General features: G+C 36.0%; 1 protein-coding gene across 2 annotated transcripts; it reads right to left on the reverse strand.

Annotated features, from left to right (window-relative positions):
* Positions 1 to 775: 775 nt before the first annotated feature.
* On the reverse strand, positions 776 to 17,190 carry LOC136254062 (uncharacterized). 2 transcript variants are annotated; one of them, XM_066046723.1, is made up of 17 exons: positions 17,071 to 17,190; positions 16,216 to 16,306; positions 15,403 to 15,459; positions 14,333 to 14,366; positions 13,793 to 13,847; positions 13,222 to 13,373; positions 9,049 to 9,104; positions 8,772 to 8,838; positions 8,672 to 8,713; positions 7,356 to 7,470; positions 5,406 to 5,771; positions 5,245 to 5,351; positions 4,228 to 4,319; positions 3,472 to 3,498; positions 2,118 to 2,191; positions 1,895 to 2,056; positions 776 to 1,125 (listed from the first exon to the last, which is right to left on the reverse strand). In XM_066046723.1, the coding sequence occupies exons 2-17, from the start codon at positions 16,303 to 16,305 to the stop codon at positions 948 to 950; spliced, it is 1,674 nt and encodes a 557-aa protein (XP_065902795.1). In that variant the 5' UTR covers position 16,306; positions 17,071 to 17,190; the 3' UTR covers positions 776 to 947. The 2 variants fall into 2 exon arrangements, with proteins under 2 accessions (XP_065902795.1, XP_065902796.1); XM_066046724.1 differs by having other exon boundaries at positions 13,793 to 13,843; positions 14,329 to 14,366.
* Positions 17,191 to 19,807: the final 2,617 nt, after the last annotated feature.

A 19,807-nucleotide genomic window follows, 5' to 3' on the forward strand; every position in this document is an offset into this window, starting at 1 on the left:
ACTATACGTGCTAGCTAGATACATAGAACAACTATTCAACATTGTTGCATTGTAATATTATTATTGTGGTAACCCATGGCCAATCGCAACCCATGCATGTTGTAGCCATGTACTATTGAAATTAATTTCTATACCGTAATTTGCTATATGCAACAACTATAGTACAAAAATTTCTTACACTCTAATAGAGCAGTTATTCAAGTAAATCATACTAACGAAAAGGTATGTGGCAAAACACTAAACAAAACAGTGCAGCAATCCTTTATTAAACTAGAACACAAACTTCTGAGGGTGAATATTAATTTTGTACAGTACCTAAACTTGAACAAGTTGCAATCCATTGTAGGAAATGAAAAATGGACTTCAAGTCTTATGCGCTCCATATTCCCAAGTCCATTTCAATGTTCAGTGTAAGCATCAAGACAAATCATTGCAGACGCCATCTCCTGACTTTATATGTTTAACAAGGCAAAGTAACTACTATTATACCAACTCATAGCAGGGTCAAGTTGAACAATATCTTCAGGACATTAGATTACTCTGTAAAAATGTATCATAGTATATGTATTTATAATGAATGCTCTATTAAAGTACATTGTATTTGACTGCTCCATTGAAGTTGCCTTTCTACAGATATTATTCCCTGATGAATAAAATATCAGTTTCACGCTAGTACACATTGCACAGCATATATTATGTAACACATAATACATTACACACTACTTCTGTGCTGCCAAATTAAATTGCACCTTCAGTTCCATTGATAAACTTAGAATTTCAACAATGAGGGATATTTTCATGAATCAATAAAATAAACAATGTGTATAAATATACATACACTGTAATTCATAAATACAATAAAATAAATAATATTACATACACCGTAATTCATAAATAAAATAAGTATCATGAAATACAATTGTGAAAATATAAAATACGTATAAATATTATTTTCTTTGTTTGTCTAATCGTTTTGGAAAGAATGCTACTATTACCATTGTTAATAAATATGTCAATGAGAACAAGATAAAGATAAGATGAAAATCAAATGGAAATCCAATATCTTCAGCTGTATCAGAGAGGGATAGGGAGTAAATGGCACCAAACGCAATCGGAGCAAAAGTCCTGCAAGTATATGACATAGTCACATGTACTCATAGGCAAATCTGTGAGACACTATTGGAGGGGGGGATAGGAGACCTGAGAGAGGAGGGCAAGAAGTTGTGGATAAATCCACTAGGAGGAGAAGATATAAAATTCATACACAAGCTATAATTTTTATCATAACTTCGGTGGGTTAATGAAAGGAGGACACTTTCATTTCTATGACTGATATATCTTTTGGGTAAAAGTTTTAAATTAGACTCCCTATGTTTGAATTTGAGAGTGTTTGGATATACTAGTGGTTGTTTAGATAAGCATGTGTTAACCTACTAAGTTATTTTGAAATAGAGACTATTTGATGGTGAGGAATATAATCAGTGCTCAAAGTAAGCGTTGTTATAATTTGCAACAAAAATTACTAATTGAATATTTAATTTTACTATAATTGTGAAAGTAGTAACTGCTCTATTAGAGTGTCTTCATCTTTACAAAAATTCAAATTTATTGGCTTTCATTTCTTTACGTAGTACAACTGTTGTCCTCTATGTACCCATTGGCTTCAATGTGGTGCAAAACCCCTGAACTCCCCACATATTATCTGTATACTGTAAACACAATTCATATACACACTAAACTCTAACACTTTGCATGCATTCACAAGCATACATTATTAGGGTGAATAATATCTTTTATGTAGTATTACATACGCACTGACTCAAATAAATGATTGCCTGTTCCGCTTTGTTAGGGTAATTTGGTGTCGATTAGCATTATTGCAGAGGTTACATACCTAAATAAACTGGTCACTGTTATTCCCAAACCATTGACTGCTCCTAGTTTATCAGGAGTGACAGAGTTGTTGATGAAGAGTCCTTGAGCCACAATACAGTTGTTGAATGATACTCTTATTATCAGTAACAAGATTATCAGAAATGTCCATAGAACACCAGGTCTATACAACGCGCATAATACAGTAAATGATGCCTTGCATGAAGACAAAACATGTTACTTACGTTTCACTGAAGTATGTGAGAGATGGAAAGATTGGTAGTATAATGATCAGTGATGCCGTGTGAATATGGTGTGTCTGGATAACAACAAAATATAAATTACATTAACTACTGTAATTTGCTTTATTTTTGTGTAAAAAAAATTGTGAAAAATTTTCGAGTAAAAATATCTTCACATGGTTTACGTGAATGACTGCTTGATTAGAGTAGCTCGATCTTATGTAAAAATTGTTGTGTAAGAAATTTTCGTTCAAGTTTCGCATATGAAAATTATTTTACAAAAAAAATTACGGCATGAGTTATAGACTGTATGTTGATTTTATGTAAAGCAAGTTTTGTTGTTAGGCAGTCTAGACTATCTGTATCAAACAGTATAGTAGTACTATTTAGTAGGGCTCACCCATAAAATAAATGGCACCTACCAAAACGTTGCCATTAAAAACTACCCTAGATAGTTCATGTGGTGGTCATGTGCTGCTTCGCTTGGTTGTGACTGTGGTCAGGCTGGCTAGCAGGCTAGCTGGCAAGCAGAACAAAAATCTTGTTTTGAATAAAAAATCATTATTCAGTCTTCTGTTTTCTTGCTTTTAACACCAGATTTGATGTTAGATGTTTTTGGCCACCACCTTTTATTTCATAACTTTTTCCACCAAGGCTTTTTTTAAGGCCACATCATTTCTACACAGCTTGGCTGCTTTCATGTGGTCTTCAATTACATGGTAGTTTTCTTCAACTATAAAAGCATTAATATTCCCTATCAACCCTTTCCTTCTAAAGAGGAGCATATTTAGATGCCACAAATACAATTATAACTGCTTACACTACTTTAAGAGGGCTAGATACGTGTGGCAATGATGCCCCTTAATTCATTCCGCAGCTCACTCAATTTAAGTAACGATATCAAAATACTTATTCAGCAGCCACAGTCACACACGTATGCAACATAGCTATACTATAACAAAATCATATCTCTTGTTTCTCAACCGTTTATCACTGGAACCCTGCTTCATTTTAAAATAAAAGAATTTTTAATAGCACTATATAGCTTGTTAATATTTACACACCATTGTGAGAAAAAATCCTTATTTTGCCATGAGATATGAATGATGATAGCTATTACAACATAGCTATGTATGTGCCTACTTTGGCATATCACATTAGGGATTCTCCCCATATAGGTATATTGCAATATCTCTCATTTCATTTAAAATTTATAATTACACTAATAAACGTACGTTTTATCTTGACTGATTAATATACTGTTTTGTGCTTAATTTGATGTATTTTGCAAGCTGCACATTTAGCAAAATCTCTCAATGTTTATTGTACAATTGTAATTTCACAATTACATACTTACCAACAGTGCACCAAATTTTCTTTCAAACTAGAAATCAAAAGCAACACATAAAGCAATTAATACAATCAATAACTTACTACGTAACAAAGGTAACGCAAGAGCTCTTATTCCAATGGAAAAGTGTCAAGCCAAATGCATTGCATTATAAATTCTAGTTTCCATGACCTAAAGAAGGGCTGCTACAGGTACTATCATGTGTAATTAAGGGCAAAGAGTAAATCATGACATAATCACAAACACTATAAAGTTGTACATACTAACTACATATACTGCGTGAGTACGTATGTTATGGTGGTTTCAGTTATGCATTATTTTACTTTCAGTAGCTAAACTGAAATCTATACAGCATCATTATAACAGTACTAATGCATTCCAAGCGGTTTTTTCGAGTAAAACTTATTGCAAGGCTGTTTTTTAAGGTGCGATAATCCACGAAACCATATGATTTCTTATCAACCCCTACAATACAGTACTATCATACTGTATGATACATAGTTATGCAGTTAAGCCAAAACAATATCTGGAAATATGCAAAGGCAAAGCAAAAAAAGGGCAAATTCCAAGTGTTAGTATTTACATAAAGTTTTTCAAAAGTCATCCTACAGGTGATAAGTGAGACTTGTGTACACTTTTGTTAGCGCTAGTTACAGTACAGTTTGTTTGTAAAGGCCGGTTTGAACAATATTTCTTTACTATTATCGTGAGCTCTTGGTGTGAAGTACGTATACGCATTATTAATGTACAAGAATTACGTACTGGAGCGAACAGTAGTGAAGAACACGGGATCATCAAAACTCCAACTATGGCAAGGACTGTTCCAATATTGTGAAGGGAAAATCCCAGTCCTCCTAATTGATAATTACAAAAGGAATGATTACATCATTACGATTACATCATTACTAAGGAATGGATATCGTACAATTACATATGTACTGTATACATACAAATTTTCGAGGTATGTAATTTTCACAGATTGACAAATTTCAGGATTTTGGAGGTTATATTTCTGAGGATCACTCAATTTTCACTATTCTACCTATTAGAAAGTATAGAGTTAACCCTGATAAAATTGTTAATTTTCAAAGATGAAAACTTTGCAGAAAACCAAGCAACCGCAAAATGAATGATAGTAACATACCTTGAAAATTTGTACATATGTATACAAAAATAGCATATTTAAGACACTCAAAAAGTAAAATTGAAAAAATACATTAGTCTAGTAAACAAGATAGTACACAGTGCTATGTATGAACAATTAAGATTACTGCTCATTGCTAAACGAAGAGTAAAAGTCACCTCACCTGACATAAGGTCAAAATTACATTCACCAGTTTCATTGGTACAATATAAAATGTATGTATGTACACGGTACAACACTCTTAGACTAACTAAACAGTCATTTGCTCAAATACAACAGTCAACTTTAACTGTGCGTATCTTGAAAATTCCTGCTAACTTGCTTATGTGTGGCACATTCTTTGGGAAGAAATTTGATAATAGTTGAACAAGAAAGAAAAATCAAAACAGTATAGATCAACTTAGGTCGCAGATACGTGCTGTACATTCATAATCTCTTTGATGCCTTTGGGATTATAACTACGTATGCCTGCGACAAATTAATTATGTTCGATGTAAAATTTGACTACAAAATAAGAGTACTTTATAGCAGTATTACTTTATATGTATACACTGTCCAGTACCTGGGGCACCCAGATAAAGCATTATGAACAATTGTGCAAAATTAACGCTAGCAAATGCACTAATATACAGTACCTAGAGATATCCTTGTAGCACTCCACAAAGAGAAACACTCATCAAATCCAATTACACCAAATGAAAACAGACTATAAATTAATATGGAACCAACTGCTACTTTGTTCCTACATTGATAGAGCACATATAGAAATGGGTACAGATCTGTAAACTTTACGTACTTTAGTAAACTCATAAAGACTTGAAATGAGGCATATACATGCTCTCTTAGTCTCTTCAGTTTGTCCTTAAAATTTAGTTTAGAGTTTCTTGCAGTTGACATAACAATGTCTTCTTCATTAAAAATAACTGTTCCATTTCCTGCTTCTTCTTTTTCAAGCAGTTTCTTATAAGATAGTCCATTAACTGATAATTTCAGTGGAACATTGTCTTTACTCTCTGACTGTAGTTCTGCTACTTGCTGGAGGTCTGAATTATTCTCAAATGAGCAGTCATGTGTCTCCACATTAATACTATCCATTGGTACTAACTCTTCAGTAGCAATGTTCTCTTTATTACTCAAGTCTATTTTCTTATCATCATCAGTGCTATACAAACAACACACAACATGTCTATTATATATGGTATATTGTATATTTACACAGCTATATGTGACCAGATTTGCAAAAACAGGACATAATCGCATACTTTTAGAATTCCTGTTTATTAAATATTTATAATCTACTTAGCCAAGTGTACCCACTGGCAAAGTTTCAGCTTCATATGCTACTAACTTTGGGAGTTACAGCCCTACAAAGTAGCAACAGCAGAAAAATCGATTTGTAAAGCAAGTATAGGGAAAATATATTATAGGCTCTTACAAAAACGGTTGTAACTTACCAACAGGTTGAGGTACTGAGCTAACATTTTTACCATCGTGTTCGCCATGAACAGGGGAATCAATTACTGGGTAAGGTTTTCCCTTACTCGTGCTTCTTCACTGCATACAAAGGCAAAATTCGGGAAGAAAAATCGATCACGTACGATCGTGACATAAACAAACGTTCATAACTTACGTATCCTTGGGTGTACTGCAACGAAACAAAGATTTTCGAACTCCTCTTGAGCAGGGGAATAAGATGTCCAGGGTTTTATTGTTAGACCCTTCCTTCACTAAAAAGAGACATTCCAAAATTTACAAAAATTTTTCAATAATACGCAAGTATTTCACCCAATGTATTCAATGCTTTATATTGTAAATTTAGGCTTGTGCGATTATGTCCTGTTTTCGCAGATCCGGTCACATATGCTGTTGAATTTTTCTATAGGGATAGATGGAATGTCATTGATAGCAATAATATGGTATAATACACATACACACAGGCCACTATATTAACTATAGTGTAAGCAGACTTGAGTCACATGTGGGCTGCATCGTTTTGAGCTTCAATTTAGATATTATACAGTAGTCCCTCCATTATCCGGTCATCGATTATTCAAACTTTTCGTTATCCGACCTGTCTGTTCTATTACTACAGTATTTTGCCTAAATTGTATGTTCTATTAGAGTATTTTAACAAGCTCTGTATATAATGTATAGGCTTGAAACTTTTTCATTATCCGAACACACCATGAGTTCGGATAATGGAGGGAAGAGATTACCAGTTATTTATTAAAAGTGGTAGCTTTGTACATGCACATACATATTAAAGACGATAACTGAAGCATAACATTAATATTGCCTGGACATTATGATGGTGAGAGATTTTGTCATTCAGCTATGGTTTAAAGATAAAGAGTTGGTACATACAATATCCTGATTCATCACTCTATTGCGATGCCTACAGTTCATGATATATACGTATATCAGCACATATACAAATATCAGGAAAACTAAAGTTGTATGGCATATGCATTTAGCATTGGCAGTATACACATGCATCACTTGTATGCTATTTTCCAATGAAATTCTCATGGTATATACATTCACACACAAATGCTGAAGTAAATATTTATGCAGAGTCAAACATCTACAATACTATTATTGCACACTTTTATTGCCTATCACATAGACAATATTTATTACAATATTAATTCTGCGCATGTACTTATATAGCAAAACTTGTGCCTTATACACAGGGATAAACCATATACCTAGATCATAGTTTGGAATGTGACATAGGTACACTTACTATTTATTTTCAGGTTTATCAGGTAGGAGACAACCAACAGTGACTACTCCAACTAGACTGATCAGTGCGCTAAACATACTTGGTATGCAGTAGGGAAACTTCTCTAGAAAGGAATCTGCAGTGAGAACAAAAAAAAGAGTGAATAAAGTACTTAACTATTAAATATACTAACAGACTAGCTGGCATTGGATGTTTCACTTGAATAATAAATGTATTAATAGTACATAAGTAAGTTTGTAATACTGTAATACTGTATATCTAGGTAACATTTAGAAATGATGATTATGAGACTAGAGATAAAACTAAAGGTTTGAGCTGGCTAGAGGAAGGGTGCAAAAAGCTCTCTAGCTATAGTATACAATAAGATAATTACCATTATAGCATCTACATAAGTAGTCTAATAGTTGTACACATCAGTAACAGTGTTGATTTCAAAGATCTTGTTGAGTAGTAACCAATCTATTGAACACTTGGTATTGTACAGTACAGTATAGGAATCATAGAGACTTGCCCAAATGTATCGCCCAAAACCATTTCCTTCATGACAGCTAGGCAGTATTGGTTAGGCATATGTGACCCACTGAGCAAAAGCTGACATTTCTCAAAATCCTTCTCTGTTATCTATAGTAACAAAGGAGTGGACAGCCAAAGTTTCAGCCTTTTGTGATGAATAGTCCATACTTTCATCTGAACACATACCCAACTACTGAAACACTAAGTGGCAATTCTGCTTCAGTTTCAGTTATGTTCTACCTATTCATTATGTGTTACAAGCAAAGAACAGTACGAGAAATGCTTATATGCAATGAATCCAGCCAACTACACACAGACACTTCAGTCACATGCAGTCTGTCAATAGTAGTACAGCCATGACTACACTAAGTAAGGATTAATGTCCACTGGCATAGCTGCAGGTATAGATGACCTCCCTTGTTTCATTGTGTTTTTCATTGCCATGATCCCTACTCAAATTGTAAAATTTTAATTTTTCCTTACACATGCTTGTTTAGATAATAACATAAATTCATTACCGGTGAGCTACATCAAAGGAAAGAGTGGCATAAGATACATTAATTGTGTGACTGAATGTGTGCCCGACTATTGATTACTAAATTGTGGAGTGGCCATTACATTTTGTTTTTAGAGATGTTCCGTGCTACAAAAAACCTGCAATCAATCTACTAGTAGTCACTATGGAAATTATATAAGTTTCTCTCTTTACTTTATAAGTCACCATATAGTACTGTAAACTAGCGAAGAAGTCTGTTAAAAGTCACTAGATAAGCATGCAAGCACGTAATAGTATAGTGACTTACTTGGTGGTAACTTGTATTGGTCAACTGGATCAGCTAACAATCCTACAAAATTTAACAACACATATTACTACATAACACATAATAACAGCTACGTACATACCTGATGTTGCAGGTCCAAATACAATACTTGCTCCCCAAGCACTAACCACCATCGACATGCCAAGCCCCTGAATTAGATATGTTAAAATGTGATTGAGGACTTTTGCACACATATATACACCTAAGTATATTTCGTCTTTTTAAATGTATACATTCTGTTAAACACATGACACAATATTATGTGGCACCTTGTAAAAACTTTAATCACAGAATTACACATGTGTCATTTTTTGGTGTGGTACTTTCTATGAAACAGTATATGTACATTGTGTTTTTACCTGATTGACATCATCAGAATGTTCACACAGGAGAGCCTTAGCGTTACCAACGATACCTGAAAGCATAACAAAATGCAAGCATACATACAGAATTATGGAACACTTTATCAAAGCACCATAGACAAACTGTACAACAGAACAGCAGAACAGTTAAACAATTCTATTGCACAGTAATGATTTTAAACAAGCATTTAATATTTAATAGATAAAATAATGTATGAAATAAAATACTAAAATAGGTCAACGTTAAACAGTATTGCTTTGTTGTATGAATACGTGTCAGTACTGTAATAGATAGCTATATGTAAACGTTTAACAAGAATAGTTGTTCCCAAGATACTCTAATAGGACTTGATCACAATATGCACAACAAATGGTGAAAAAGTTGTAAATAAAAAGAATTTAAACTAGAATCATTGAGCCAGTTAATCACCTCCTTAAATTTATACTATTACCAAACAAAACAGAAGCCTTTCAACAGAGAAGCTAAGTATACTATACTCACACAGGTGATTAGTTGATGGTTAAACTCAATACCACAATTGGTTATTAACATCACTTGTTAGATTATAAATACATTTTGACTACTGCATTAACAGTACAACCAAATCCATAAGCCATCCGCGAATGGCACCCACCAACAAAGCCAGCAAGGACTACAAAGAGCTAGAGACAAGCTCTCAGCAGACTGAACACAGGTCGGGTGAAGAATGATGGTGAAGGTCAAGTGCACACTTTGGAGTGTTGCACATGTGACCTTTTGCTGTATTGTTATAATACACTTTTGAGGTATTTCACTACTGGCATGATAGAGTGAACATTTAAATTTTGAAATAAACATCTATGTGTTATTCAAGCACTAGCTTTGCTCCCAAGGAGGCAGAAACTATGAGCATTCGTCCGGGACAAACAACTCACTGTCATTTCAGTACTTACATCATTTCTGTACTAACGTTTTTTGCCTTGAAGGATCTGGAAGACAAAATGTACCCTGCAATGAATTCATCTGTTCATGATGACATAAGTTGCATCTCAGTAGAGGACTGCATTCATAAGTCATAACTGTTTACTTACATGTAAGTGTCTGTAGTTTATTCCTATATTGTCATTGTACAACTCTATTTTTCTGTTGTAACAGCACTGTAACTTTGAGAGTTCTCGCTGTAGATTAGCAGGGTTCAAAGGGTCTGCAACATTTGAAAACTGGACTACTCACTAGCCTCGTGGCACACCATTTTGATTTATTACATCAACTGCATGCATGCATGTGCAAACCAAAAGACCTAAAACAGCTTAACTAGATACAATTACGCTACTAATGTCTAGTTCTTGACACTTGGATACTAGAGCTGAACCTTAGATTGACCATTCCTTTGGCTATCTAGATAAAGAAAATGGAACCTGGAAAATGTGCTATCTGGTCATACTAGATAACATTGCTGTTGAAAGTTGGTTATGTAGCAGGTTATGTAGCAGGTTATCACACAGCATGGTAGTACTATTTAGTAGGAATGACGGGCGCCACTTAAAGTGCTGCTATCAAAGAAATATCATGTGATGAAAATTACATTGACAGAATGGATGATATCTGCAATGACGAAATTTGATGTCATAATTGACAAAATGGCCGTGTTAGTGTGGGGGCTTCAGAGACTTTAGCACGCAGTATTCGAAATGAATGTTGTCTACAGTTTTCTACACATGGAACCACGAGACAATAAAGGTAAGAAGTAGCACACGTACTGTGACGACGCAAAACACATTCCAACAAGGGAAGTAGACCGAAAATTTTAAAATTGGACACAAGTAGGCTTATTTGTATTGCATTGTATACTATATGCCTCACCTTCGCCCTTCTTCGAATTTATAACTGAACGCTATCAAAGGGAAACACTAACTCACCCGATACCTCCCTGTACAAAGTCCCCACACTAGTACAGCCATTTTGTTTTGTGACGTCACAAAACGTCATTGCAAATATCGTCCATTGCCTTGGTCCACCTTACAGTACATCAATTACAGCAATAAAAACAAGAGATTCATTTATGTACAGGCAGCCAGATGTTTAAATTGTAAAAAGTTGAAATTTTTGGTCTGCCTGCCTACCCAACCACTGTCACGAGGCTAGGACCTACTGTATACACGACCATCATTTCATGCCACAATAACAAACTCACAGGTGGCATGTGCCATCTCTGGTTCCAACAAATGCTGCCTTGGGCGCTTCGCCATTCCTTTTATCTTCGCTGACATGATTGTCTCTTTTAAGCAAGGCATTAATTTTTCATATCTACAGCTTTCTTAGAGGAGCATACAGAAGAGTTCAAGAGGGAGTAGATAGGTGTAGCAGCATTTCTTTGCACTAGTACAGTACGAAGAGTCCAAAGATTGAAACAGTTGTACGGAAATTGAGCTATGGACCTCCACACCTAAACACCCAAAGCTTTAATCACCCAGCACTTGTTACCACAGCTTCAACCTTATTGGTTTCTTATCGATCTTGAACACAGTTAGCTTTATAATTAAGGTGACTCGGAACAGTTTTCATAAGGTTTCAACAGTGTTATGCAAGCAATCACATTAGCTTTGAGGTTTAAGTATAATCATTACTGTGGTTGACCACCAGTTCCTGTCATTTGCAAATGAATATAATCATGTTGTGTAAGCACACATCATCACAGCATTTAACAAGATCACCTGCACTATTATTACAAGCCTCCATACAAAAATGAACTAGTTGCTGGTTTTCAAGATACGACTGTTGAATTTTGGATGTGCAAGCAGTAGTAAACAAGCTGCAATTGTGCGGAAGCTGATTTTAATATTCATGTAGACATGGAAGTGGCAAATTTTAAAAAAAATCCGTTTCAAATCTATGTGTGACATGGGTAGAATTAACGCGTGAACTAAAGACCTGGTAGGAAAAGTAGCTCCGCACAATGATAGATAATCGGGTAAATAGTGTTTAACAGCGAATCCAGCCCCATAATGCCAAGCGCGGAGGAAGAGTTCCCTTTGAAGGGATAAATTTGTAACTTGCGCTACATGCATCCCAGAGAGCTCCTGTTTGTTGTAAATCGTAGAGAACAAATTGCTTCATAGATTTCTGTCGGAGCTTAGCAGACTGTACACAAGTTGGGTGAAGAATGGCAAAGGTCTAGTGCTCACTTAGGAGTGTTGCACATGTGATCTTTTTGCTGTTCACCACTGTATAACAATATAAGGGATTTCAGTACTGGCATGTGAGAAAAAATATATCCAAATTTTGAACTATATACAGTATCTACAATGTAAATGTACGTACAGTATTTATTAGCCGCCTTCCAAAGAACGATAAACATGTAGTTTGAATGATCTAAGAATTCCTAGAGTGATATTTTTCACAATGGTATGTGTATTCACGGTATAAAACATCACAGTGCCGCAAAGAGTAGATAATTATATTTTGGTTGTTCTTGTTAGGATGTAGGTGTGGCATGTTGACGTACTTGACCACAAAACACACTACCATGTATACTACCAACACAATACTATCCCTCTATCCAGCATTAGTCTGGCGCTGCCGACCCTTTTACGTCGCTCGCTTTTTGATTGGTTGGGCGGCGCTCGCTATAAAAGGGTCTGGTCACAACCGCATACTAAACTTGTGCAGCTGAAACTAATTAACGTCTGAATCACGTGTGTTTTGTCATGGTAATGCTATAGAATTATGGCTTCGAACCTCGCTTCGAGTTTGACAGCACTGTCAGAGGCGTACCTCATGTAGCCAACTTCTGTATACAGTTGATAACAGCGCACTCCGTCCTCTTCCAAGTAAGACCATGCATAGTTACCGAAGATACGATACCCTCAGGGCAATAGTATCCATGTTCCGCTCTTTACGCGCTGAATGTTCAGTTTAATTACAAATGCTGCGATTTGATTGGTGCTGCCACTATATAGCTGCCACTATAGTGGCAGCGTACACAAGTTTAGTATGCAGTTGTGACCAGACCCTTTTACAGCGAGCACCGCCCAACTAATCAAAAAGCGAGTGGCGTAAAAGAGTCGGCAGCACCAGACTAATCCAGCATTGTGTAGGGTGGAATAATTCTATGGACTAGGTATGCATGGTTTGCTGACAAAATTATTCACATATGCGTACACTACACTGTATAATTATATTATATGTACCATTCATTAATCCAGTGAGAAATCTGAAGATGACAGCCATATAGAAGTTTACACTGAATCCAAAGAAGAATGATGAGAATGCCATACATATTCCACTGTACATCAGGATGGTCTTCTTGTTCTGAACATCAGCTAACCAACCCCAGAAGTAACTGGAATGCAATACATATACAGTTAGTATATGAATCAAGTACATGAATTACCAAATAAGAAAAAAAACTTGTGAATTTTGCACCATGAAACTCAAACCTACGGCACAAGAACTCAATTGCACAAAGGTCAATGCTGCAAGTCGGGAAAAATTGCAATAGTGAATTTCGGCTATTTACTACATCTTCAAAACTTTTCCACCATCAATGTACAGTATTCGTGTAGCTTGTAAATGAATGACATGTGTACGTGCAGATGTGAAAGTTGCGTGTTAAGTATATATTGATATGAATTATCATGTTTACGTGTACTGAATTAAGACTTCACCCATGGGCAATTACTTCATTTTTCATGCATCATCATTGATATCTTAGCACACAAACAGAAACATTTATACTGTAAGTACTTGTTTCTTATGTACCTGCCACAAAATCTTCCAAAATACATTGAAGAGGCTAAAAATCCAGCATATCTGCCTGCAGAAACATGTATAAAATTATTACGGTTTAGTTGGTTAACTTAAAAAATGCATTTGATCAGCCTCACTAAGTAACTACCAACAGTGACGTGGTGCACTTATATAAACATATGTACAAGTGCATATGCACAGTCAGGGATACCCACAGATCAAGTACTTCAGGCACCAGCCTGTTGGGGTCCATTAACTTTTCCCATAATACAGGACCCACCCACACATTAGTCCTGTCTCCTCATAAGCATGTCATTGGCCTCTGATAAGCCCTGCATATGCAGTAAGAAAAGCTACATCAAAGAGACTTGTGTATAAACATTTGTGACATTTACATACTGTACTTACACACTTAGGTAGCTATGCTACAATAAAGATGTACACATATGTGATCATGCACTACTAATGTTATGTACATGTGTACAGTATTAGCACATTCTTATGAGGAAGCAGCTAAACAACCAAACTCTGTGTGTTATGGTAGCAACCTACCAATGTTCCTGTCCTCAACATGGGGAAGTAAGAACTATAGAAATGCAACAACGTGTAGTTAATACTACACACATTTACATTATTGAAAATGGTTAGCAAATAGACAAATACGTATTAGAAAACTTGCTACATTGATTAATATATACAGTAATACCATACCTGTTTCACTGCCCATACAAAAGTCTCAATAGTAGCAGTGAAATTTATCCCGTATTTCACTGGTAGCAGTGAAAAAGTTGTAATTGCAATTTCATTGGCTAGAATTTATGTTAACAATGTAGCGCCAATTAGTGTTGACGCGTGTTTAGTACATAGTGACAAATTGCGGAACGCTAATGCACAGCATGCAGCGAGTATGGTATTAACTGGGAATAGCATGGGTAGCAGTGAAATTTGGGATAAATATCACTCTTGTTGTATTGGAAATGGTAAATTTCCAATACAACACTCGTGGTATTTATCCAAAATTTCACTGCTACCCATGCTATTACTAGTACTAAGATAGCAATTTAAACACATAGTAAAAATATATTTTATCAGAAAACTGGATCATTGGTTGTATATGTACCATATTGCCTCGAATTATGGCCTGGACGTTTATTTCTTTAAAGCACCTATTAAATGTCTATTAAAACTATGAATACTACAAACTGGCATTCATGGTGGTCACGTTGTTATCAACCCTGGAGACAAACTGAGATTAGGCATTTACATATAACCCGAGGCAATACGGTATGATATAAGTACACACTGTGAAAGCTTTCATTCACTAATACACATTATAGTACATATTGTAGATATGTATAAAACATATGACTCATGACATTACACAATGAATGGAAAACCTATTACTGGAACTACTCAATACTATTAAATAATTGGAAGGGAACAATGACTATGTGTGTATTGTATAGTATATTAGAGACCAAAAGGGTTCACTAATGTGAAGAAATTCTACGTAAATCAAACAAAGCTTGATGAGACCTGTTGAGTCACTGAGAGTACACTGTAGTAGTATTTTATAAAATACAGTATACACACTTGCACCTCAAATGTACATATGTACGTACCTTTACCATAAATGGAAGATAAGGAAACACCATTGTGATGGTAAATCCAACAGAGAACTATGTCATCAATAATAATAATAATAGTACACACTTGTTGGATACATAGCACACATGTAGTGATACATACACTGTACACAAAACACATGTTGCTATGGTCCACTTGTATCATACAGTACTGCTCAAATGCAACGTCATCTTGCGAGAGTGTGAGCGATTAAAAATGTTACTAATTAAAGGGCGTGACACCTGTTTCGGTCAAGAATATTCATCCCATTTCACTTGGTATGAATACTTGAAAGCGAAATGGGTGCCACGCCCCTTAATTTACAAGTTTTTTAATAGCTCGCACTCTTGTGAGACGATGTTGCATTTGAGTGGTACGTACTGTACCACAAATACAACACTATACACTAAACAATAAAAATGAGGAATATACAAACTGTACCAAAGATGCCATAAAGCTCAAAGGACCATTGTCTGAAAACCTGTGTCACAGAAGTGTTCAGTGAAGCCACTGTTCCAATAGAGCATACAACAGTTGACTAAAGCTTGGATGAAACAGTCATAATGGTTCAGTCAATCGTAAATCAGAAATTCAAAGTCCTACTGCATTAACCTAATAGCATGGGCGCTATGAAACACACACACAACACACACATGCACGCACAGTCGCACACACATGCAAGTACACACACACACACGCACAATCACACACACAATCACAAACACACACGCACACACATGCCCATGCATGCACGCACGCACGCACACACAACCACCACCACACCACACACAAGATACACATACACTGACCATGATAGTGAAGAGAGAACAGTAGACCTTCATCATGTGTTTGGTGATGTGGTGTTTCCTTAGGAAATTACCAACTTTACTTCTCAACATTCTATAAAAAAATATACATTGGTATGGTATGCACACAATATTATACAGTTTAATTAGTTAATTTTATTGCTACAGCTTTAGATAATATGGCAAGTGGTCAAGACTGAAGCTCTCTAGCAAGAACTCAAGAAAATGCAGAGAGAAAAAACATTCAACATATTTATTTGATAAATATCTAGTCTTACATACATAATATGCATGCACACACAGACGCACATGCAAGCACACAAATCATAGTTATTGGCTACCACGCAGGCATGGCCACACATACTCAGTGAACCAGCGCTGGGACACTTGTGTGCTACTCACACACAGATGCTATGAGTCGGTGCAGGAAAATCCTCCTGGAGCAGGAATAATGACCCACAGGAGGCAGTACCATGTCTCACAAGTAAAGGTGTGTGTACCCAAAGTCCCATTCACCCATAAATGATGCGAGTCATGGATAGCTGTCCACGTCTCACATAACGTGTACAGATACTCACACGATGGGTACATGCACACACGTACATACTCACACACACCTACACATCAAAATTTTTCAATAAACTCTTGTGAATGGTTACACTAGACGTTATACAATTAAATAAGGTCAAACGGTCCATTATCTACCATAAATACACGTATATGCCATAGAAATAGTAACCCCAGGTTATTAAATATGATGCAATGACATCTACCACACAATACAGACTCGTAGATCGTGGCCATTTCTTCCCAGTTCATACATTACGCAATTATGAACCAATAGTGTCACTGAGTTACCTGACTGGTTACGCTGAGCACACGAAGTATCCATGTAGTGAAATAGCCGCAGTAGCCGTAAACGCCTACCCTTCTGCAATAAAAAAACGACCCTCTGCCCTTTGCTTATTTGTGATGAACGCGCGTGCGCTATAATTTGAAATTCAGGGATGTGCATTGCGCGCTACTTGAATGGCTGCAGACTGAAGCAACCTCTTCCTTACCATCTTCCTGCAGGATTTTAGTATCGAAAAAGGAAATCTGTCTTAGTCTTCTGAAACCGCAAGGAGCTAGGTACTAAATTTTTCTAGCTAGTCCAGCTTAGCCAGACCCTTTTCTTTTTTTGTGCGAGGGCGGGGTAAGTCCCGCCCCCACACAAAAGGAAGAAAAGGGTTTCTAGCTAAGATTTGAGTCTAAAGTTTTTTTTTGCAAATTATATACTGATACTAAACTAGAATTTGGACACTAGGCCTTTCAATACCCTGTGATCTACTAGCTACAAGTCTTCTAGCTTGTCTCTTTTTACAGTCTGATATGGTGGGTGATGATCACACTGGGGAGATCACATTTTGGCTGATTACACATATTCTCGTCAACACAGACTGTAGTTTTTCTTTTTTTTTCATTGGTTTAAAAAAAATACAGGGTTTTTTTTTGAAGAAAAGTGGACCTTTTCTATGGCTTGATGCAGATTATATTATGGTGTGCGCACCCAGCACTTCGTATTCACATTTTTTAGATAGCTCAAGATCAGCTGTATGGATGACGTTTGGAAAACAACTCTACTGCTACTGTAGTTATACTGTCTGTACATGCATTTGTCTAAATATAATTCACAGTGAATAAGAGTGGGAAAGATTGAACACTCTGTCATGATCAAAAACTAGGGCAGTGGAGCAGAAGTGTGTCTTATAATTAAAGAATGAAATTTACACATTGCATGGAGTTGAAACATGGATGCTATTGATGGGCTCTGCATGGAGGGGCTTGCCCACCAAATTTTTTATAATGTAATGAGAGCTCAAGTTTAAACAATCTCAATAATGATTTTGTCTTAATAAATTAAGTGTTCTATTAGAGTGGTTGACTGCTTTATTTGATCTTGCATTGCATCTACAATTAGCACTGAATGAGCTACTTGGAGCACTTAATTTAGCTTTTTATTAGTGGTATATAGCCAATGGACTTTTGCTAGTGGAAATTTGGACTTGTATACTAAAATTGTGGACCTTTGTTTCCAAGAGGCTAGGGCAGTTCTTCAGAACTCCCTCCCCGGCTACAGGCCTGGATCACAACAGTCCTGAGAAAGTTGGCTTTCAGTTTCAATCTATATTGCTGTTATAGAGTTTTAGATGGTGTGGGAGATGGGGTTAGCTTTCTGTAAAATAAAATTTTAGCCAGTCAATATCATTATAGTAACCTTATAGGAGTTTATATTATATGTCTCAATGAGGTCTGTACCACACAATTGTATTTGGCAATATAAAGAATAAATTCCAATTACTCAGTGTAATTTCTCTTCAAATGACAGATCAGCTACAAGTTATTTAGTTACCCATCTCTGTACTCTCTCCAGGGTATCAATTAATGTCCTTAGCTAACTATATGGACACCAAAGTTTGACACAACACCCTATATAGGTGAGATTTTAAATTTAGTTCGGAAATGTATACAAAATAATGGAATTCCCAGAATATTCATTGCACAAGCAGCATCATGATCAGCCTTAATACAATGCAATTCAAAGATGATCAGTTTTAGTCTATACACCCATGTCTTTTCAAAGCCAGCTTCATTCAATACATATTGCAGTAGGGACCTTGAGGTATAGTAGATCTAATCCAAAACAGCCAAGCTGTAAAAAAAGTGTGCGGCCCTCAGAAAGGCTATGGTGAAAAAAGATGTGAAATCCAAGGTGGCAGCCAAGAAATGGCTGTGATGGTAGGTTAATGGTAAAAATTTTAATAACGACAATTCAGGTGAATTTTTGTGCAGCAAAAAATTTTTGTGAAGCGACACAAAAATTCACCTGAATTGTCGTTATTAAAATTTTTACCATTAACCTACCATCACAGCCATTTCTTGGCCGCCACCTTGGATTTCACATCTTTTTTCACCATAGCCTTTCTGAGGGCCGCACACTTTTTTTACAGCTTGGCTGTTTTGGATTAGATTTCATTTCTTTTTGTATTTGTATACCCCAAAGCCGGCCTATGGCCAGCTTTGGGACTTTTTTAACCTATGTTTTTTTTCTTTACTACAGGAAGAAGAAAAGATGAAGTAGATGTACTTTAAATATTTTATCAGTAAATGTACAAATTATATATACTGTATAATACATATGTGACCGGATTTGTGAAAAGGGGTCTTCCACACACATCCAATTTGCCAACTTTGACAATTGATAACTTCAGATTGGAAAGAGCTATTGCCTTGATATTTGGGCAGTGGTGAGCACCACTATAGCTGAATACATGGTGAAATTTTCAGGTTAATATGTTACTTGAACACTGAGTTATGGTCTCCAACGTTTACGGAATTGGATGTGTGTGGAAGACCCCTTTTCGCAAATCCGGTTACATATATTGATTACAGAAATCTCCATGGTGGTTTCTTTGTAACTGAACACTCTACAAGGTGACTTCTTCTAATTGCTCTCTCTAGAGGGTGATTGTTTGTAGCTGAACGATCTACAAGGTAACTTCTTCTAGCTGATCTCTCTACAGGGTGATGTGGTTGTAGCTGAATTTTGTATAGG

The sequence above is a fragment of the Dysidea avara genome, chromosome 4 (assembly GCF_963678975.1).
Source record: "Dysidea avara chromosome 4, odDysAvar1.4, whole genome shotgun sequence".
Taxonomy (NCBI): Eukaryota; Metazoa; Porifera; class Demospongiae; order Dictyoceratida; family Dysideidae; genus Dysidea; species Dysidea avara.

Excerpts from the sequence above, each read along its gene's own strand:
- LOC136254062 (XM_066046723.1), bottom strand. The coding sequence starts at position 16,305 with ATGTTGAGAAGTAAAGTTGGTAATTTCCTAAGGAAACACCACATCACC. Across the intron at positions 14,367-15,402 it reads ATCTTCCATTTATGGTAAAG|TTCTTACTTCCCCATGTTGA; the intron begins GTACGTACATAT and ends GCATTTCTATAG. Across the intron at positions 2,192-3,471 it reads GAAAATTTGGTGCACTGTTG|ACACACCATATTCACACGGC; the intron begins GTAAGTATGTAA and ends GTTGTTATCCAG.